The 18,850-nt window shown below is 33.3% G+C and overlaps 2 protein-coding genes across 2 annotated transcripts; one reads left to right on the top strand and one right to left on the bottom strand.

Moving 5' to 3' along the window:
* Nucleotides 1-928: 928 nt before the first annotated feature.
* Taf3 (TBP-associated factor 3) lies at nt 929-11,588 on the top strand. Its single transcript, XM_018456221.1, is given in 11 exon segments — nt 929-1,150; nt 3,117-3,288; nt 3,635-3,877; nt 3,983-5,175; nt 5,528-5,597; nt 5,600-6,144; nt 6,428-6,625; nt 6,695-6,795; nt 6,972-7,299; nt 10,629-10,729; nt 10,812-11,588. Coding segments are annotated over 10 exon segments (3,081 nt in total). The 5' UTR covers nt 929-1,150; nt 3,117-3,122; the 3' UTR covers nt 10,948-11,588.
* A 2,241-nt stretch (nt 11,589-13,829) lies between these two features.
* Not11 (CCR4-NOT transcription complex subunit 11) lies at nt 13,830-15,596 on the bottom strand. Its single transcript, XM_018456215.1, has one exon. The coding sequence runs from the start codon at nt 15,221-15,223 to the stop codon at nt 13,856-13,858; it is 1,368 nt and encodes a 455-aa protein (XP_018311717.1). The 5' UTR covers nt 15,224-15,596; the 3' UTR covers nt 13,830-13,855.
* Nucleotides 15,597-18,850: the final 3,254 nt, after the last annotated feature.

Below are 18,850 nucleotides of genomic sequence, written 5' to 3'. Positions count from 1 at the left end.
TCTGCGCTGCAATCGATTGTGCAGTTGTGCTAAAAGAACGAATTACTGCAAGAACTGTTGTATCCGATGCCTAAAAGAACGCACCCTAGAAGTCGTAGCAGTCGTAGGGTCTTAAGTCGTAGAAAATTGACCAATCACAGTCGATTATTCCCCTCGAATTTGACTGTAATTGGTCAACTTCTTACAACTTAAGGCTTAAAACACCTATTGTAGATCCGAGCTTAAAGCCATTACACGTAAAAATTTTAGTTGTAATCGTAAGGCCGTAAGCAAATCAGCCAATCACAGTCGAGCGTTTTGAAACGCGAGATCGTAATTTTGATTGTGATTGGTTGATTTGCTTGCGACCTTATGATTACGACTAAAATTTTTGTACGTGTGAAGCGGGGAGCACAGACTCTTGCATAATGCATAACACATAAGGCATAAGAAATTCATCCAATCAGAGTTCTTTATTTCATGGAAAGGAAGGAAACGAAGGACTTTGATTGGTACATTTTCTTATGTATTACGTGTTATGCGTTATGCAAGAGTCTGTGCTCCCCGCTTGATGGCCTTTACCGCGTCGCATTTTGCCACGCGGTAAGCATTTCCGCGCCCAGTGTGCAGGAGTCATTAATCTTCTTAAATCAAGCTTACTACGTGTATTATAGATGGGCCTTAAAACCAAGCTTACTTCGCATATTGTAAACAACGCCTAAAGGTTTGTTCGTGTCGCATGCTCCAATATGTTCCAATATGCTCCTACCATAGCTTCTACTCACTCCAACGCGCTTGGTAAAGTGAGAAGGAGCTATGATAGGAGCCTGTTGGAGCATGTTGTTGCTTGCGACGCGAACAAACCTTAAATAACGGCTTGAAAGAGGGAGAGACTGGTTGGAGACTGTAAAAGGTGGTAGAAGGGCACTGCGTCTGCGAGCAACAGCGAGTAGTGCAGCCAGAATATGGGACATGGGTTGTGGGAGAGACGGTCGTAATTAGCGTGACTTGGTGTGACTCTAGGACTCTTGCGACACCCGCGTTTCATGAAGAACGAGCTTTTTCTCGTGAATTCTGAATGTCAAGTGAAGTCCATGTTGAAGTTGAATGTGTCAACTATGACGTTCGGTTGAGAAGGCTAGAAGAGCTCTCCCATCGCATCCACATCTAGGTGAGAGAACTACACTTGTCTCCTATCACAATCCGATTTCTCTTTGAGTCTGTGGCAAATTAAAATACCTGGAGATCGTTGGCCTCCGAATCTGTGCAACGGCGTACTTGTCGCCGGTGAGACTTTATATTTACAACATACGAGATCTCTGCATCATCATGGTCGTTACGGCCAGCACTGCGCGCGAGATAGCGATAACTGTTGGCGGTAACGGTACAATTTTGGAGATGCGCTAATAACACCTTTTTCGATAATTATTATATGTTGATTCTATCTAAAGCTACGTTCCAAAATGTCCTCTCCGAGGAAGATTTTGCTTTGTATATTATAGTATATGTTACATGTACTTAGGATTGCCAGATGTCTGGTTTTGAACCAGACTGTTAGATATTCGGGAGTCTTGTCCGGTGTCCGGTTGATATATTAAACCGGCCGTCATATGTCCGGTTTTTTGGTGATTGTCGCGGATGGACGAAGAGCAACAGAATGGAAGTTGAATTGGTCAAAGCTGAATTACTTACAGTTAATTTTGACATGACATGTAATGAAATCATAAGTTATGTGAGATCTCTCTAAACTAAATATATTAAAAGTAATATATTAAAAATAATATTAAAAGTAATATTAAGTATATTAATATTAAAAGTAATATATTTAAATAAATATATTAAAAGCAATAAAAAGTACAGAGAAGTATAATTATAATCAAATAATTTTATGAGCTTACCGTAGACTATATAATCCTAAAGTCATTATAATTATTTAATGTTTTAACAAATGTAAAATATACTTTAGTTTAATGTGTTGTTGAACACGTCAAGAATTTTAATAATGATAAATTTTACATGTATGGAACATGTGTTAATTTTTCTTTTTTATCAATAAACTATATTTTATATTAAACGTAGTTAATTAATGTTTATGTGTGTGTAACTAAATTCTGTTTCTGAAACAGATTTTTCCTTCGCTCTCTCTTTCTTTTAGTAGATCCTGTAGGTAAATTGGACTTATTATCTCTGGTTATATTTTGTTACCAATGACAAAATGTCCGATAATTTACGCTTTTGGATCTGGCAACCCTACATGTACTACATATTTCAAGTAAAATTTTTTTCAAAAAGGACGTTTTAGAATGCACTCTAAATATTATTATATATGTATTGCTTTGATTTTACTCTGTTTTATAAATTAATTACTACATAATTAGCATATTGAGTTGATATGCAAAAGTAATGCATTGTTCCTAACTTTATTACTTTAGAATTTTTTTTTTATGACCATGGGTAGTTATCAGTTGAATTATTAAGATAAATGTTCTGCCAGTATGATTAGTCTGATGTGACACAATATGTATATATATATACTATACATGTGTATATGGGATATTGAATATAACTTAAGTTAAGTGTTAAAGCAATTGTTGAACAAAAGATCTGAATTTAATTCCCAAATATGACATTAAGAATCTTGACTAAGAAAATATTCTGTTATGATAAAAATTAAAAGTTTCTTGTTTTTTAAAAGAATGTTCTGAGTTAGTATACATTGTACATCAATATCATTGCAAATATGCTACAACTCTGTTTATCTGAATTTCTCAGGGAAACAAGATGATTCTGATAATCAAGTGGTTTAGATAATAGAGATTCACTTATCTTATTACGCAGTACTTATTAGTTCCGATAATAGGAATTAATAATAGGAACAAATGTTTAAAAAACTGGAACTTACATGAATCTGTTCATATGTGGAAAACAAATAAACGAAATTTATTTTCTATTGTAGTTTCACCATGAGTATAATTATTATGTCTGAACTGTTATACTGAGTATAATTACAATGTCTGATACAAATGTGATATGTAATTGTAAGGCAATAGATTAAAACGTTCTTTGCATCAAAATGTTCATATATCAATATTGATTTAAATAAGTTAATGAGATATAAAACCAATATTGGTTTGCAGATAAAAATGTCGGCCGAATATAGTCGAAACATTTTAAAAATAGTAGTCGCTCAGATCTGTCAGACGATAGGATGGCATTCTATTAATTCTACACCATTGGAGTTTCTAGTAGATCTTTTGCAGGAATATCTGTTACGTATCTCAAAGCTGACACATCAATATGCAGAAGTTTGTGAGTAACTGTTATATTAATTTTGATGGAATTAATCAATAACAATTGAATATTCTTCTCTTATTCAACTGTAACAGAGGAATATTCAACTGTGATTAGTCAATTCTTTGAAGATTGTTATATGTGTTATCAAAATTCTTCCTTTTTCTATATATTTTATGGAATAAAAGTTCAGATTTGAATATATTTTGGATACTATTATCTAAAATCTACATTTTTAAGATTTCTTGTAAATATCGACAACTAAATGAGTTATATAATTATTATAAAAGTAAATTACTTGTTGAGAGAGTAGATTTAAGTACATTCGTAAATCTTAAATCTATATTTTTTTATGTTTTTATAGTGGGAAGAACAGAGCCGAATCTTGATGACTTAGGACTAACATTTCAATCTATGAATATTGATATACAGGAATTAGCTGAATATGTGAAAAATGTAGATTCTGTTCAATGTCCTATACAAGTACCACAATATCCAATTCGACGTGAAAACCATTTAAATTTTTTAAAGCCGGGTAGTCGTGAAGTTGTTACAAGACCAGTGCACATACATGAACATTTACCAGCTATGTATCCAGATACTGAAGGTAATAAATTATATTGTTTTTATTCAGTAATTTTAGGAATAAATTATTCCTAATAGGCTAATTTATATTAATTTACATTTTATTGATAAGTTATAATAATTGCAGAGGAATACATACCTGATAAGAATGAAAGTTTAATGAATGGCACAACAGACCTGACATCTAGCAGTGGAACATCATCAGGTAATTCAAATAATGCGTCACCTCATACGATGTCGCCGCAGGTGGTTTTCAAACGGCCAGGCGATCCGGTGTCTTTTGAAAGTCCCATGGTAAAGCGTGCAAAAGTTTTGGAGGAAGGTAGACCATTACGTGAGATAAGCAGCGTTATGATGACCACTTCTGGTTTTTTATCACCCGCGCGAGAAGGAAAGCTACCTGAAGCAAGAACACCGCATCAAGTTCGATCAGATTCACCGCAACCGAGTTCTTATCCAATGGTACCACCCGAATTGAAGATTGATAAGAAACCGAAGAAAGTTGTGAAGAAAGGTCCCGAGAATCGTAAGCTTGACAAAGAGAACAAGAAGAAAAAAGGCGCGAAGGAACTGTTTAAACCGGACAAGATCGACGAGAGCAAAGTAAAGAAGTTAGTCGGCATGAAAGAGCTGGCCAAATTAAAACCGTTAAAGCCAGGCGGTGGCAAGGGACAATCTACAACTTTACAAGAACTTACGAGTAGCAGGCCACCTACGCCGAAAATCGCGTCACCGAAATCAGCCACCAGTAGTCCGAAGGCGTCGAAGACAACGCAACCGAAGGTTAAAACCGAAAAGGTAGTAGATCTGATAGACGTCTCTCCCGCTGTCGAAAAGAAGGAAGAAACTGTTGACAAGTTACCGTCGGAGCCGGATAAACAGAAACTGAATATATTTAAAAAGATATCGAAACCGCGAGAAGAAAAGGACAAAGAAATAACGGAGCCGCACAAGTACAAAGAGATCCTGGATTCGCGCGAGAATTCGCCGGAGTTGATCATAGATGTCGAGAATGCGGAGAAGCACATACACCGAAACGACGCGGATTCGAAAGGAGGACGCGAAGAGAAGAAGACACCTCATACACCGGACGTGCACATACAATCGGACAGTGATTTGGCAGATGTACAGAGTTTATCGTCGGATGTTTACATATTTGATGATGCTGACATTTCACCGCCGGGTACGCCCAGTACGCCAAAAACTCCCGAATTGAGTGTACCCACGGTGCCGGAACAGAAGCGGAAAAAGAAAGAAAAGAGTAACAAAAAGAAAGAACCTAAATTGAAGAATCCGAAACAATGTATCAGTCCGAAAAAGGTAAGATATTTTATGGGACATTACTTAGGAATATAAATTTAACAACAATTGTTCGAAGTGGCTCTAAATAACAACATATAAATAAGGAGCATACAGTCACATACGCAGGATGTGGCTGTATGCTCCTTCTTATTTATAACTTAGGAATATGTATATGGAATAAAAAAAAGTTGTGTATACAAATTTTATTATAATTTTTTAATCGATCGTAAAGTCAATTTTATTCCCAACAATAATTTGGTCGTAAAGTCAATTTTATTCCCAGCAATAATTTGATTAAATGCTACATTCTTTTAATATGTTTCTAATTTTCAATATTAATATATCTTGCTGATGATTTACTGTTTTTCAGACGAAACTCTCGAATGATACGACAGAATTAGATATACTGGATCGGCCCAAGACACCACAAGCACCCGAACCAATACAGCTCCGATCCTTCCGATCACACTTCCGTTGCCTTTTTTCCCACCATTTCCTTCGGCACCTGGTTTAATTCCTTCGGCACCTGGTTTAATTCCTCCGATGTTTCCGCGATTTTCAATGCCACTTGGACGAGGTGGGCCGGGTCCTCATCCCGCCATGCCCAATTTACCATTACCGCCGCGTTTTTCCAATCCACCCATTAAGCCCGAAGATTTTCCATTGCCCAAAATTAAACCTGTAGAACGTGAGAAGCCATTGATTCCCCCGCCGGCCGAGTTAACACCTCCGTCAATTCTAGCCGAAAATGAGAAGGCGGACAAAGAGAAGGTGGATATTAAACTTACGAAAATGTTTAAGCCAAACAAAGAATTACCTTTTATGAAAGTACCTGAGAGGGTACTGCCTGTAGGCGTTGCACCGCCTATAGTGTCTGCACCTCTCGCACCAATCACGCTTGCTACACCGACAGTATCTGTCGCGCCTATACCACCATCGAAAAATCTTAAAGCTGAAAAAACAGAGAAGAATGATATGGTAAATTCGGTAGGAAACCATATCTTGTTAAATATCTCAATCATATTAAAAAAAATTTTTTTTTTAATATTCCGATAAAGATAACTCCTATGCACAATATTATGTTTATTTTTATTCATCATTGATGTCTGATTTTATTCATCATTAATTACTGCTCTATCTTAATGAATTTGATAACTTTTACATACATGTAACAGCTTTCAGATTAATTGATTAAGATAGAGTATATATATATATATATATATACTAATTATTTTATTTTTATACATATAACAATTAATAACATTTTCAGAAGTCTAAAGAGCATAAGAAAGAAAAGAAGGATAAGTTAAAGAAGAAGAAGGATAAAAAAGAGAAACACAAAGATAAAGGCGAAAAAGTAAAGGAGAAAAAGGAAAAAACTGAGAAACGCGAGAAATTGGAAAAACTTAAAGAAAAGAAAGAGAAAAAAGAAAAGAAAAAGGAGAAAGATCCAAATAAGAAAAATATGGTATTTGTATGATATTTCTAATATTAATGAAAGTAAATAGCAATAATTAAATTATATGTTTTATTACAGAAGGAAGAAAAGAATCCAGAAGCTGTTCCAAAAATTACGTTAAAATTAGGTACAGCTTCTCCTAGACCGGCAACTCCAGATAATGCCCCTATGAAGAAAATGTGAGCTCTTTAAATGAATTTTTATTAATAAATATATGTACTAGCAAGTTAATATAATTATAATATAAATTTTAGCTTTTTAATGTGTGTAATCGATTTATCGAAGAAAGATTTTTATTATATAATGTAATTATGTTACGTCATGACATACAGATAATCATTATTATTTTTTTCAGAACTATTAAAGCACTTGTGAAAAAGCCCGATGAAGAAATCAAGCGGGAACCTAGTCCAGAATTGGCGAAAATATCGGCATTGGTAACACGACCACCAAAGCAAAAGTCAGCAAGTAAGAAAACAGAGGAGGGAATATTAGATGGAAGCCTTGCTCTTCCTACAGACTGTTTCTCTCTTACTAGCGCGCCACTTGCATCAGTTCCTCGAGCAAAGAAATCTAACTTCCAAAATTTATCTCAGAGTGAACCAATACCTTCACCTCAGTTTGACAATCCTCTTAAACTCCCGAATCCTCTAGTGCCGCCACAACAACCACCATATTATTTTGTAAGTACATTTCTTATAATATTTACATAACTAAAGTCACTGAAATTTACATCATGATTCAAAATCTTTGAATGAAAATATTTTACATAGAAACGTTATAAAATTTTACAAAGTAAGTAAATTAAATTATTTACATAGAAAATAACAAGGCTTAGAAAATTTTAAATATATTTTTTCAAAGTGCAGAAATATTAGCACTCCTGTTCGGCTGTTTTTAAATTATACAGAGAAGAAAAGCTATTTAATTTCTGTATAAAAACATTGCTGGAATTATAAAAAAATTCTTTTATAAATGAAAAATAAATTAATTGAAAATGAAATATATAAAATTTTGAAAGTACATTAAATTAGATTTAATTATAATTTTTATGGGAAAATCTTATAAATAAGTATCACGTACAAAGCCAATTTGAGAATAATTTGTTTTAAGTTATTGCAAACATTTTATTGACATCTTAATCTATAATGAGATGAACCCAACCCATCGATATTATTTTCAATACGAACCTATCCAAAAATTCCAATTTCCTGTTCATGCTATCTATGCATTTACGTCTTGTGGTGACGGTATCATATTTCCCTTTTTCCCTTAAATCACTCTCTTTTTTGATATATTGTTATGTTGTCCAAATAATGAATGTAGTACACATTCTCTCTTATAGCTATATTTAGACTTACTGTTTTTATGTTGCAATTATTACTTACTTTCTTTAAGTTTAATGCTCATATTTCTTATATTAAATATTTCTTTATTCTTAATTTTCACAAATTGAGTCTAAACGCTTGTTTTGCCATTCTATTTTTACTATTTTTACTATTCTGCCTCGCACAAGACTTATTTTGTACAGAGAGCTTTTCAGAAAAGACATTTTTGTAAATATTAAGTTTAAATAATCTCAAGTTACAAAATAGAAGTTACAAACAGGGGCGGACTGGAATAAAAAATATTATTGAGCAAATGGTAGTAGGGGCCTTGTATTTTAAATAACAAGTTTTAGACGTGCCATGCATACGATCAAATAAACAAATAAATAGCAATTTATTCATTTAAATGTTAATTTGTTCATTTATGTTTATTTGTGTATATATTTTTATATTTATTTATTTGTTTTATTTAAATAATAATAAATAGCAATTTATTTAAAGAAGTACTCAACAGCACATAATAGCACTTCATAAAATTAAATAATGTCGACAAAATTAATCACAGCATCAAAAAAGTTCAGCAGAACACACCTATGTATGATTGGCTCCACGAAAAATATTTTCAATTTTTTTTTCTTGGGCCCTTCCCTTGGGGACAAGAGCCTTTCCCACCGAGCATTTGACGGATTGACCGGTCCACCTCTGTTGCAAAGTACTATTTACACTTACATACATATGAATGAAAATAAATCTTAGGAATAATATTCTCTAGAAAGAATATATTATCTCTAGAGAGAATATATTGATTAATAAATTTGATAATTTCTTTTTATTCAATATATTATATTTTACAATATTTTAAATATACAATCTTTTCTGAGTAGCTGCATCTTGAGTTTGCCATTTATAGAATTGCTACATTTATGCAAATATAATTATTTATAAAAAATAAATAATATTAACTTAGAAAATTGATTTAATCATGCTATTTAAGATAAAACATTTATCGTCATCATTTTATCATCCATATATTCTGCATAGATCAACTATTACGTGATTCATATATACATATACATACAATGTGATATACTTGTCTCTTCTTACAAATTTGAGCGATTATAATGTAATTATACAAATAATATTCTGACAGATTTAATGAACAAATATCCGTTGACAATATAAATGCAAATTTTATGGAGGCATTATCGTAAATATATATACCATGATTGGTATCAATTATCAGTTGAAATAACTTTAAAACGCAGGATGTCCTTAATGTTAATATATATTTATTATATTCAATTAAATTATTATTGTAAATTCTATTTCACTTTTTTCATTTATTAGTATACAGTTTAAAAGTTCGAGTAGTACCAGTTACTATATATATATATATATAATATACAATTTATTTTTAACAATTTAGTCTTCCATTTATGCTAAAAGAAGTAATTTCTTTTATAGTATATCTTTCTTTTGTTAATTAATAATATGCCCATGCTTCTCATTAATTTCTCTTCTCTAGCAAATACAGTCACATTAGCGCAAACATATATTCTTCACGTACAAATAGTTACAAGATGCAATTAAGACTTGTGTGTCACTACTGAATTCGCCGCTTGACTATTAACTAAGTAGCATTAGAGAGCATGCATCTTATCAGTTACTAATGTCACATCTTACGTCTCTTATTTTGAAACCTTATTATAAGAATTTACTTAACTCAAAATGATAATGATTTTTTTTTCATTCATTTCTCTTCATTTAATTAGTGAATATATGCATTTACAGTTTGCGATCATTGATACATAATTTATTAGTACTACTAACAGACAACAAAGAAAATATTAAGAAAGTTATGTAGTAAAAAATGTAAAAAGCAAACCATTGCATGAGATTTGCACGTTGCATAAAAACATTTAGCATGAGAGACCCGTTAGGAATATAACCGACGGTTTTAACGGTACAGAGGTGAAAGCAGATCCAGTTCCTAAAAAGGACGATGCTAAAGAAGACAAAGAAAATGGCAGGAACGTGTTGCCTACAACACCAACCACTACTGTGGTGAGTACGCTTTACACCTCTTTTAAAGAACATTGCAAGGAATTTTCTATGCGCTATGAATAACTAGTTTTCATATTTCATAATACGTTAGTTGCAACATGATACGTATATTGCAAAAATATAAATGCAGAAATAATGCGCACGCTAGTTACCTTACATATAGGAGTGATTTAGATAAAAAACTAGGACATGGTTTAAAGGATGCGTATCGAATATCAAAAAAAGAAGAGACAAGTTCATCTCCGGCACATGTTATCATAAATAAATCATTATTTCATTGAGATACATAAGTTTCGCATATTATTTAAGAGGGAATTTCATAAGAAAGTGTTATAAGCTACTAGTATCTTTGTTTTGTTATTAAAATATTTTTCATGATAAGAGGGAATGTCCATGGACAGCATGACAAAATATCTTAACTTGAAGTCCACTGACTAATTCTCATAGAGTCAGTACATTATCAAGAAACATGTTCCATTAAAATAAATATTTGAAGAATCCAAACGTTGGCAAATGTTTGAATGATTTTCCAAAACTCCAGAGTGAATTTCGTGAGAGATGGGTTGGGTTTAAATAAAAATTCTCGTTGAGTTCCGTTTATCCTGAGATGAGTGTTCCAGGATCGAGGAGGTCGGCAAGTGTGGATATGTCCTGCATGCGGCAACCAGGATGATGGCTCACCAATGATCGGCTGCGATGATTGTGACGCTTGGTATCATTGGTAAATAACTTGTTATAATTTACACCGCATAACTGAAATTAGTAAAAATAGCAAAAACCTTACGATCTTTTTAATATTTCAGGGTGTGTGTCGGTATGCAAGTCCCACCGGCTGAAGATGAGGATTGGTATTGCCGCTTTTGTATAGCGAAAAAACAAGAACTACTTCACGATAAGAAGAAGAAAAAACGGAAAAAGAAAGTGAAAGTAACGGCCTAGTATAAGTCAACCGGGTCTAATTGTATAAGACCCGGTGTAATTATACCAAGCATTACCAAAGTCAAAGCGAAAGATAACAAAGACGGAGTGAAGAGTATAAAAACGAAAAAGGTGCCCAAGAGTGATGTTAAGATGCAAATGAAGCCGCTAAAAACAAAATCGATAGCGGCTAAAGAGAAAACTACAAAAAGTGTAGTAAAAGTAAAGACTGTAAAAAAGAAGTAGAAGATTGTTATGTCGTGCAATGTCGTTTAGATAGCAGGAATTGTATTTTGTAAACTATGGGATAAATGTAAATCATTCTGTTCTATGCCAGCATACAGACATTCTACGTCTGTTTGGTTGTTCTGTAATGCAGTAACTGTTTATCGATGTTTATCGGTGTTTTAATTATTATAAGAAAAATATAAGAAATTATATTAGTGATATTTAAGATACCAATAAAAGTGTCGTTAATGGAATACCTCTGTGCTGGTTCTGAACAGATCTTTTTTTCGGTTTTCTACTTTATATACATCTATATACTGTATCATAAACGCTGTGTAGCTTATTACACAATATGACAAATTTGTAGTATATTTTCTTAGCTCTAGTAAAATTACATATTTTTCGCCGTATGTTACATTGGCAGATTAAATATGCAGGACACTTCGAAAAATGCAAAGTAATGTCCATTTTTAACGCGTATATGAATCAGTTATGTATAATAAGTTATGTGTATAAATTATTATTAGTGATATAATTATATTTAATTTCATTTGTTATACATATACATATATATGTATGTGTGTATGTGTATATATATATACTATAGTATATACGTATAGTATATACATATGATCAATGGGTGTATATAAAGTATATACATCAATTTTTGCAAGTAAAATCAATGACTATTTTGATAGCGATTTTATTGTGTTATATTAATAGTCACTTCATTATAATTTATGCATTAATAACTTGTAGTATTATAATTGTGTTGCATGTACAAAATGTGAAATATTATTTAATTCTGAGGTACGTTTGTAATATAAACCGTGCGTCTCCGAGGATGATTTAAACGAAACAAAATTATTTGTCAGATCAATAACAGCAATAAGATAAACGCCAACTCATAAGAATTGTGTCAATCATACGTTGATCAAAATGTTGTAATCTATATAATTTTGTCTATAAACAATGTTTGGACAATGCCAGGTTTTTGGATTATCGCCGTATCATGATCCATTGCTAATACCATGGTTAATATTGTTCGAGTTGTATCGGATCATGCATATCTATTAATTATACGAAGGTTAAATTATATAAATTATAATAGACATTTATAATTGTAACAATTTGTGAGATTTGTCATATATCACTTTATGCATATTATATGCGTGTTTAACGCATATAATAAATTTTTGTTCGTTTTTTATAACATTTCTATAAATATTAAAATGAAAGCTTACCGATTATATATATACACCAATCAACATCATGAAATGTATGTATGTAGACATCTATATATGTATATATTAATAAATAAGATATTTGTTTAGAAAACATTAAGCGAAATTGTATCAATTACGATATTTATTATTGTAATTCATTTCTTTTGTACTTGAAGCTGGAATATAGTAAATACAAATATGTCAAAATTTTACAATTATAAATTCGTTATTTACATATTGAAGGACATTTGTTTATTACACGATAGAATGTTTTACATAACGTCGCCAAAAAATACAGAAAAATAACGTAAGTCAAATTCGAAATTAAAAGTATTTTCTGCAAATATATTATTCTCAATGCTTTACATAACAAACTTATATTTACTCCTACATACAATATAAGATCACATGAATTTTTGTAACTAAGATTTCTTTTAAGACAATTTCGACATGTCTTGTTAAACAAGATGATATTTTTATATGTTACATTTGATAGTGTTTTTATACGTGATCAATATTTGAGAACTTATTTTCTGATTATAAAAACTTAATAATATAAATACAAATGAGTAAAGAGGACCATATTTAGTCAAGGAGGATGTCTAATAATAGTTTTGTATGAATTTTCAATTCAAGCAAAATTGTGTGCTGATTATCTTAATCTTGAAACAGTCCTAAACTATAATGAAGCCGGAATATGTAATATCACAAGTTGAATTGACAAATAATTTAATATTACTGTTGTTCATGAACGTCAAAAATACTGTAAAGAATTTATTGTGAAAAATATCTCTCTCGGCCGAAATTCGAGAACTTGGATCTCCCGAAGTTTACGAGTCTTACCAATTCAACCACCGAGACTTCACTTAAATATTAGACAAGATCTTTGACTCTTAGTCCAGTTTCTCTTAATATTGTTAACAGTCATGGTCACACCTGAGAATTTTATGTTGATCACACAGGGGGCAAAATGATCCCAACATTTTAATTGATTGCTGTATTTACAGCTTTTGTTCTTTAAAATCACAAAAATTACTGAACATACTTTAAACATTATAGAACATGGAAATGCAGTGGCTTTTTAAAATTTTTAATTTTAATATATTTAAAAAAATCACAAAGACTGACATTCAAGGAATAATATGCTGACTGAAGGTGTAAAAAGGATATTTTGAACTTTGGATAAATGACGTTAACTTTTAAAAAAAAACCTTAGAAATATAAAACCTCACACCTTTTTAGAGTCCCCTGGATTCCCAGTTATTACGAAGGGTTAATAATATAAACTTTCAATATCATTCATCTGATTAGATGAATGATATAAAGAATATGGGTATACATCTAATTGGAATTTTAATAAATATAAAATAATATTTCCTATTAAACATTTTTTATCATGTTTTTTAATTAACTAATTTTTTAATTGTATTTTTTTATATAAATGTTCCAAATATTTATAGATATAGTTACATATTTTAACACATATCAGTTCTACATCTTGCAGGTGGAGCATTAAGTCCACCGGTATCACCAGACTCAAGTTGTTTCAGAAGTCGAAATAATGCAGCTGCTTCCCTAATGCGACTAAATTCAACACAGAATGCTTGAATCTCGATAAATAGTTCTTGTACGTTTATGATCTTATTTCTTATCAGGGACTGCAGAAACACACAAACAAGTCGCACCAGACGGTTTTGCATGTAACGATCTTTGATAGTCTCGCAAGTAGATATACAGTTGCTGATATATAAATGTACAAATTCCGTCGGTAGGTCCACAGTGGTAGTTAATCTATTCACGACTTCCATGGAATGAAGGGACATTTCCATGTTCACCAACACGCTAAAGTATTCCGTGATCTGGCTGGACTGCATTAGCTTCAGTAAAACCTCGATGGCAATTAGAGGATTGTTCTCAACCAGATCTGGTAATTTTGGCGGTGTCAGTCCAATATGATAAACAAGCTTCGGATCTTTTTCTAATTCACCGATCAAGTTTTGTTGTTGCGTCAATGTTAAAACATTTTTGAAGGCTTTGCCCATGAGTTTACGTGCCTCAAAGCTGACGCAGTTTGACACGCACATGCTAGGGTCATACTCAACTGTAAACTGAGTTGGTTCCGTGACATGAAACCAAGCAATCTCGTTAATAGAATGATAAATCGGTGGTACAAGCCTCAGAAACTCTGGACGATAACTCTGCCTACATAGGGGCAGATCACCAGTAGCGAGATTTTCTATTATATTTCTCACGGTGGCCGCGTCGTATTCCGTTCCTTTGGAGTGATCCATGTCGGGCAGTATTATAGGATTTCCGCATTTGCTGACGGCTGGCAGTTCAGACTGGTATTCTGCCAACTGCAGTTGTAAATTGGTTAGATCGATAGACGGTACGGTGGAGAATGAGAATTCATCCACGATCTGGCGTGGCGTCTTCTTCATGATGTCCTTCTGATTATATCCCATCAAACTGATAAGTAGGTTCTTCTCATAATTCGATAAGAATGGTATGTGACCAGTGTGGTTGGGTGGTTTCGAGCTTCCATTGTTAACATCCTCCTGAGACTTCAGCATCTGTACAAATACAGAAGCGAAAGGCATAGAAGCTAACGGTTCCCCTCGGTATAAGTCGAACAGCAGCGTCAATGCTACAATACGTTGAGTGTGCTTAGGCAGCAAATCGACCTGCTGCAACTGCAGCAGCAGTACTGTTCCAACCTTGAAGTGCTCCTCCTTAGGGAAGCTCTGATGCAGTTGGTTGCAAAGGTTTTCCAAGGTGTTGTCCAAATTTTCCTCGTTGAGGAGATCCAACAGTTTCGCGATGTCTTTCGAAGAGAGTGCCATCCTTGCTACGTGGTGAACGAAATATTTGTTACCTTTTCTTCGACGAGACACTTCGCATTTACTCCGTCATTGTAATGTCATGTAAACTAAGTGGAAACTGAAAATTTCTCTCTTTTTCTTTCTCACATGGAAATATTATACGTATTTACGGACAAAGAATTAATAGACGGATATTTTAATCCTTCTATTTTAGAATGATGTTCTGGAAATAGCTTCGAACAATCCACCGGAACTGTTTTACAGCTGATCGTTTGATCCAGCTGTAAACGTAAAAACTAGAGTTTTCCATCTGCTTTTGCTCACTGCGTTAGTTTATTTATTTATTTATACAGCTGCTTAACACTTTTCGCAACTGACAAACTGACATATGTTGGACCATTCAATAAAGTATACTAGAGAGAAGCTGAAGTATTGTATAAAGCCTATGGCTGCGTTTAGCAGACTCAACAGTTTTGCAACCGTTTTATGATTGGCTGCGTTCAGCAGACTCAACAGTTTTGCAACCGTTTTATGATTGTCTGCTGAGATAGGACCATTCTTCTAGATCTAAAAGTATGATCCAATTAGCGCGAAGGAAACTTCCAACAGTTGCAAAACAAACGTTCTGCTGAACGCACCCATTGTCTGCTGAGATAGGACCATTCTTCTAGATCTAAAAGTATGATCCAATTAGCGCGAAGGAAACTTCCAACAGTTGCAAAACAAACGTTCTGCTGAACGCAGCCATTGGCTTTGTTTTGCAACTGTTGTAAGTTTCCTTCGCGCTAATTGGATCATACTTTTAGATCTAGAAGAATGGTCCTATCTCAGCAGACAATCATAAAACGGTTGCAAAACTGTTGAGTCTGCTGAACGCAGCTAATAGCTCATACAAAAACGTAAGGGCGTAAGGCATAATCAGTAAGCGAATTGGCCAATCACGATAGAGACCGTAAAGTCAGTAGCGAATCCAATCTTACGATTTCTTTACCCCGGATCTACAATAGAGTTTTAAGCATCGACATCTAGAATGGACCGATGATTGGTTGTTGTTAATCCAACAGTAGTCCAACAACCAATCAGGCTTCAGTAAATAGAGAAAGAACGATCTTATTATTCCTGCCTCTCACTCTAATCGTCTTTCTATCCCCACCATTGCCATCAGCGGTCCATTCTAGATGTCGATGGTAAGAGGCGAAGTAGCCGAATGTTAGCGAGTCTCGGCGAAATAAGCCGACGTCAAAGGAGGGAGGCTATGGTGGGATGGCTCCCGTCTTGCCCCGATTATCACACCCTCCCTTGTTCGAAATAGCAGCTCATGCTCCGTTTTATATGTTGTTGATGGAAAATGACAAGAATTCGTCTGCTCTAGGAAACTTTGTGTGCATGCGTAAAATGACGTAGCAGCTCGATCCAATCATGATGTAAGGATACCAGGTTCCATTGCGCATAATGGCGACTGAATATAGAAAGAGCCAATAAAAATTTTGCCTCAAAATTAGCACAGAATTCAAATAGTATTAATGGAAACATGTAGTAAAAATATAAATAAATTTCAAAATATGAAAGAGTATAATCTAAAAAGCTCCAGAGCTAATAAAAATTTATGGTACAAAAAAGAAATGATAATTAAATATAAGTAAATATAGGTAAGTACAGATATAAATGAAGAAACATGTATAGGTAGGTAAGTATAGGTAAGAAGATATAGGTAAGTATGTAGATACAGATAATGTATAGATAAAGGTTGTCACAGAAAATGAATTTTAATATTTCTTGACTTTTCCAGGTTTTTCAGATGAAAATGAAAATTTTCTATGACTACAATATATAAAATATGTAAATTTTAATATTTTTAAAAGCAAGGATTGTAAAAGAGCTAGCCTATGTTATTAAAAACAATGCAAAATAAGATTAGTAGCATAATAAAATTTTAGATGCGTTTACTTCTTTAACTTTATTAAGTGAAAATCGCGACGATGAGACTAAACACATGAATAAAAAATATTAAATTATATATTTATTGATAATTATCCCCTTTACACGAAGGAAGTTTATCTAATCGTAATTATATATGCTACGAATTATATTTTGATCTTACGATACTTACTTTCTACACACGTTGATAAGATAAACGTAGTGATCACGCCGGTAAAACAAAACACCAAAACACACAGTTTGTGGGAGTAGCCATATTGTTTTTTCAGGTTTGAGGCAAATTTCTGATTAGCCCAAGAGCGGCCATTAATTGAACGACTGCGCATCCATGGGAATGGAACATCTGGTATACTTACATCAAGAATCCAATGATGGAACAGACGGAGCAATACGGAATACGGGTGCTTTTGGGGCTCCTATAAATCTTACTGACCAACCGTCCCAAATTAGGAGGGACAATCTCAAATTTTAACACTTTGCTCCGCTTTACAACGCGTTCCAAATTATAATATAAATTAAAATGTAATACAATTTGTATATGTATATACGTGTTATAGTTACATATAGATGTTTTATTTTATGATACTGTATATTAACATGTTATTATATACATATATTTTATTTTTATTGTATTACATTATTATATTATTAATTGTATTAATTCAATATGCGTAATTGTAATTGTTTTTTATTACATATAATTTTTTTGTAAGAAATACTGATAAAGTTTTCTGCAGTTTCCGTTATCCTTTGCGACAAATGTTGGTATTCATATGATAAATCGGCTGCACATGTAATATATATATAAAAGACAAAATTTATTATTATTCATGAATACACTATGTTTCTTTAATAAAGGGCGATATTCATAGTTGGTTCTTATATTCAAGACCATCTTAAGTACAATCTTAAGATGTCACGAACCAATCAGAGGGCCGTATTAACAGCTTAAGATATTACTTAAGATGGTCTTAAAATAAGAACGGACTATGAATACCGATCAAAAACTTCCTTTTCTCCCTACAACTTTGTTAACATCGTTATTAGGGGTCTTATAGTACCATGAAATGTATACATTAAGGCTGCTCAGCTTTATGGCTCCTGCACACTGGACGCGGAAACGCTTGCCGCGCGGCAAAATGCGATGCGGTGACCAATGAACATGTTAGGAGCTGTAAGCTTATTGGCTATCGCGTCGTATTTTGCCGCGCGGTAAGCGTTTCCGCGTCCAGTGTGCAGGAGTCATTACACATGCGTACAAAGTTTCCTAGAGCAAACAAATTCTTGCCGGTCCTCAGTGAGCTCTATAACATACTGGAGCGCGCCATCGAGGAGTGAGGGGTGTCTCAATTTCTAAATAAGGGCACTCAAATGCAAAGTTGAGGACGGAATCCATAGTCTGGTCTTAGGCCGGAATCAGACTACGCATTGAAGATTGAGATTGAAGATTGAAGATTAAAATTTGACCAGTGAGGACAAAGGAATTTTAGCTCCTATTGTTTGGATTGGTCAAATTTCAGTCTTTCAATCTTCAGTCTCAATATTCAATGCGTAGTCTGATTCCAGTCTTAATCTCAAGCAATTGCTGAATTCACACTGCATTCGATTTTCGTCATACGACGCTTTGCATCCAATCAGAAAACAGGATTCCGATAATACGAAGCAAAATTCATCGGAATCTTGAATCGTTTTCTGATTGGTTGTAGAGCG

Source organism: Mycetomoellerius zeteki, unplaced genomic scaffold, assembly GCF_001594055.1.
Source record: "Mycetomoellerius zeteki isolate Tzet28-1 unplaced genomic scaffold, Tzet1.0 scaffold564, whole genome shotgun sequence".
In the NCBI taxonomy this organism is placed as follows: domain Eukaryota; kingdom Metazoa; phylum Arthropoda; class Insecta; order Hymenoptera; family Formicidae; genus Mycetomoellerius; species Mycetomoellerius zeteki.
This window is presented reverse-complemented; position numbering and strand designations above follow the sequence as displayed.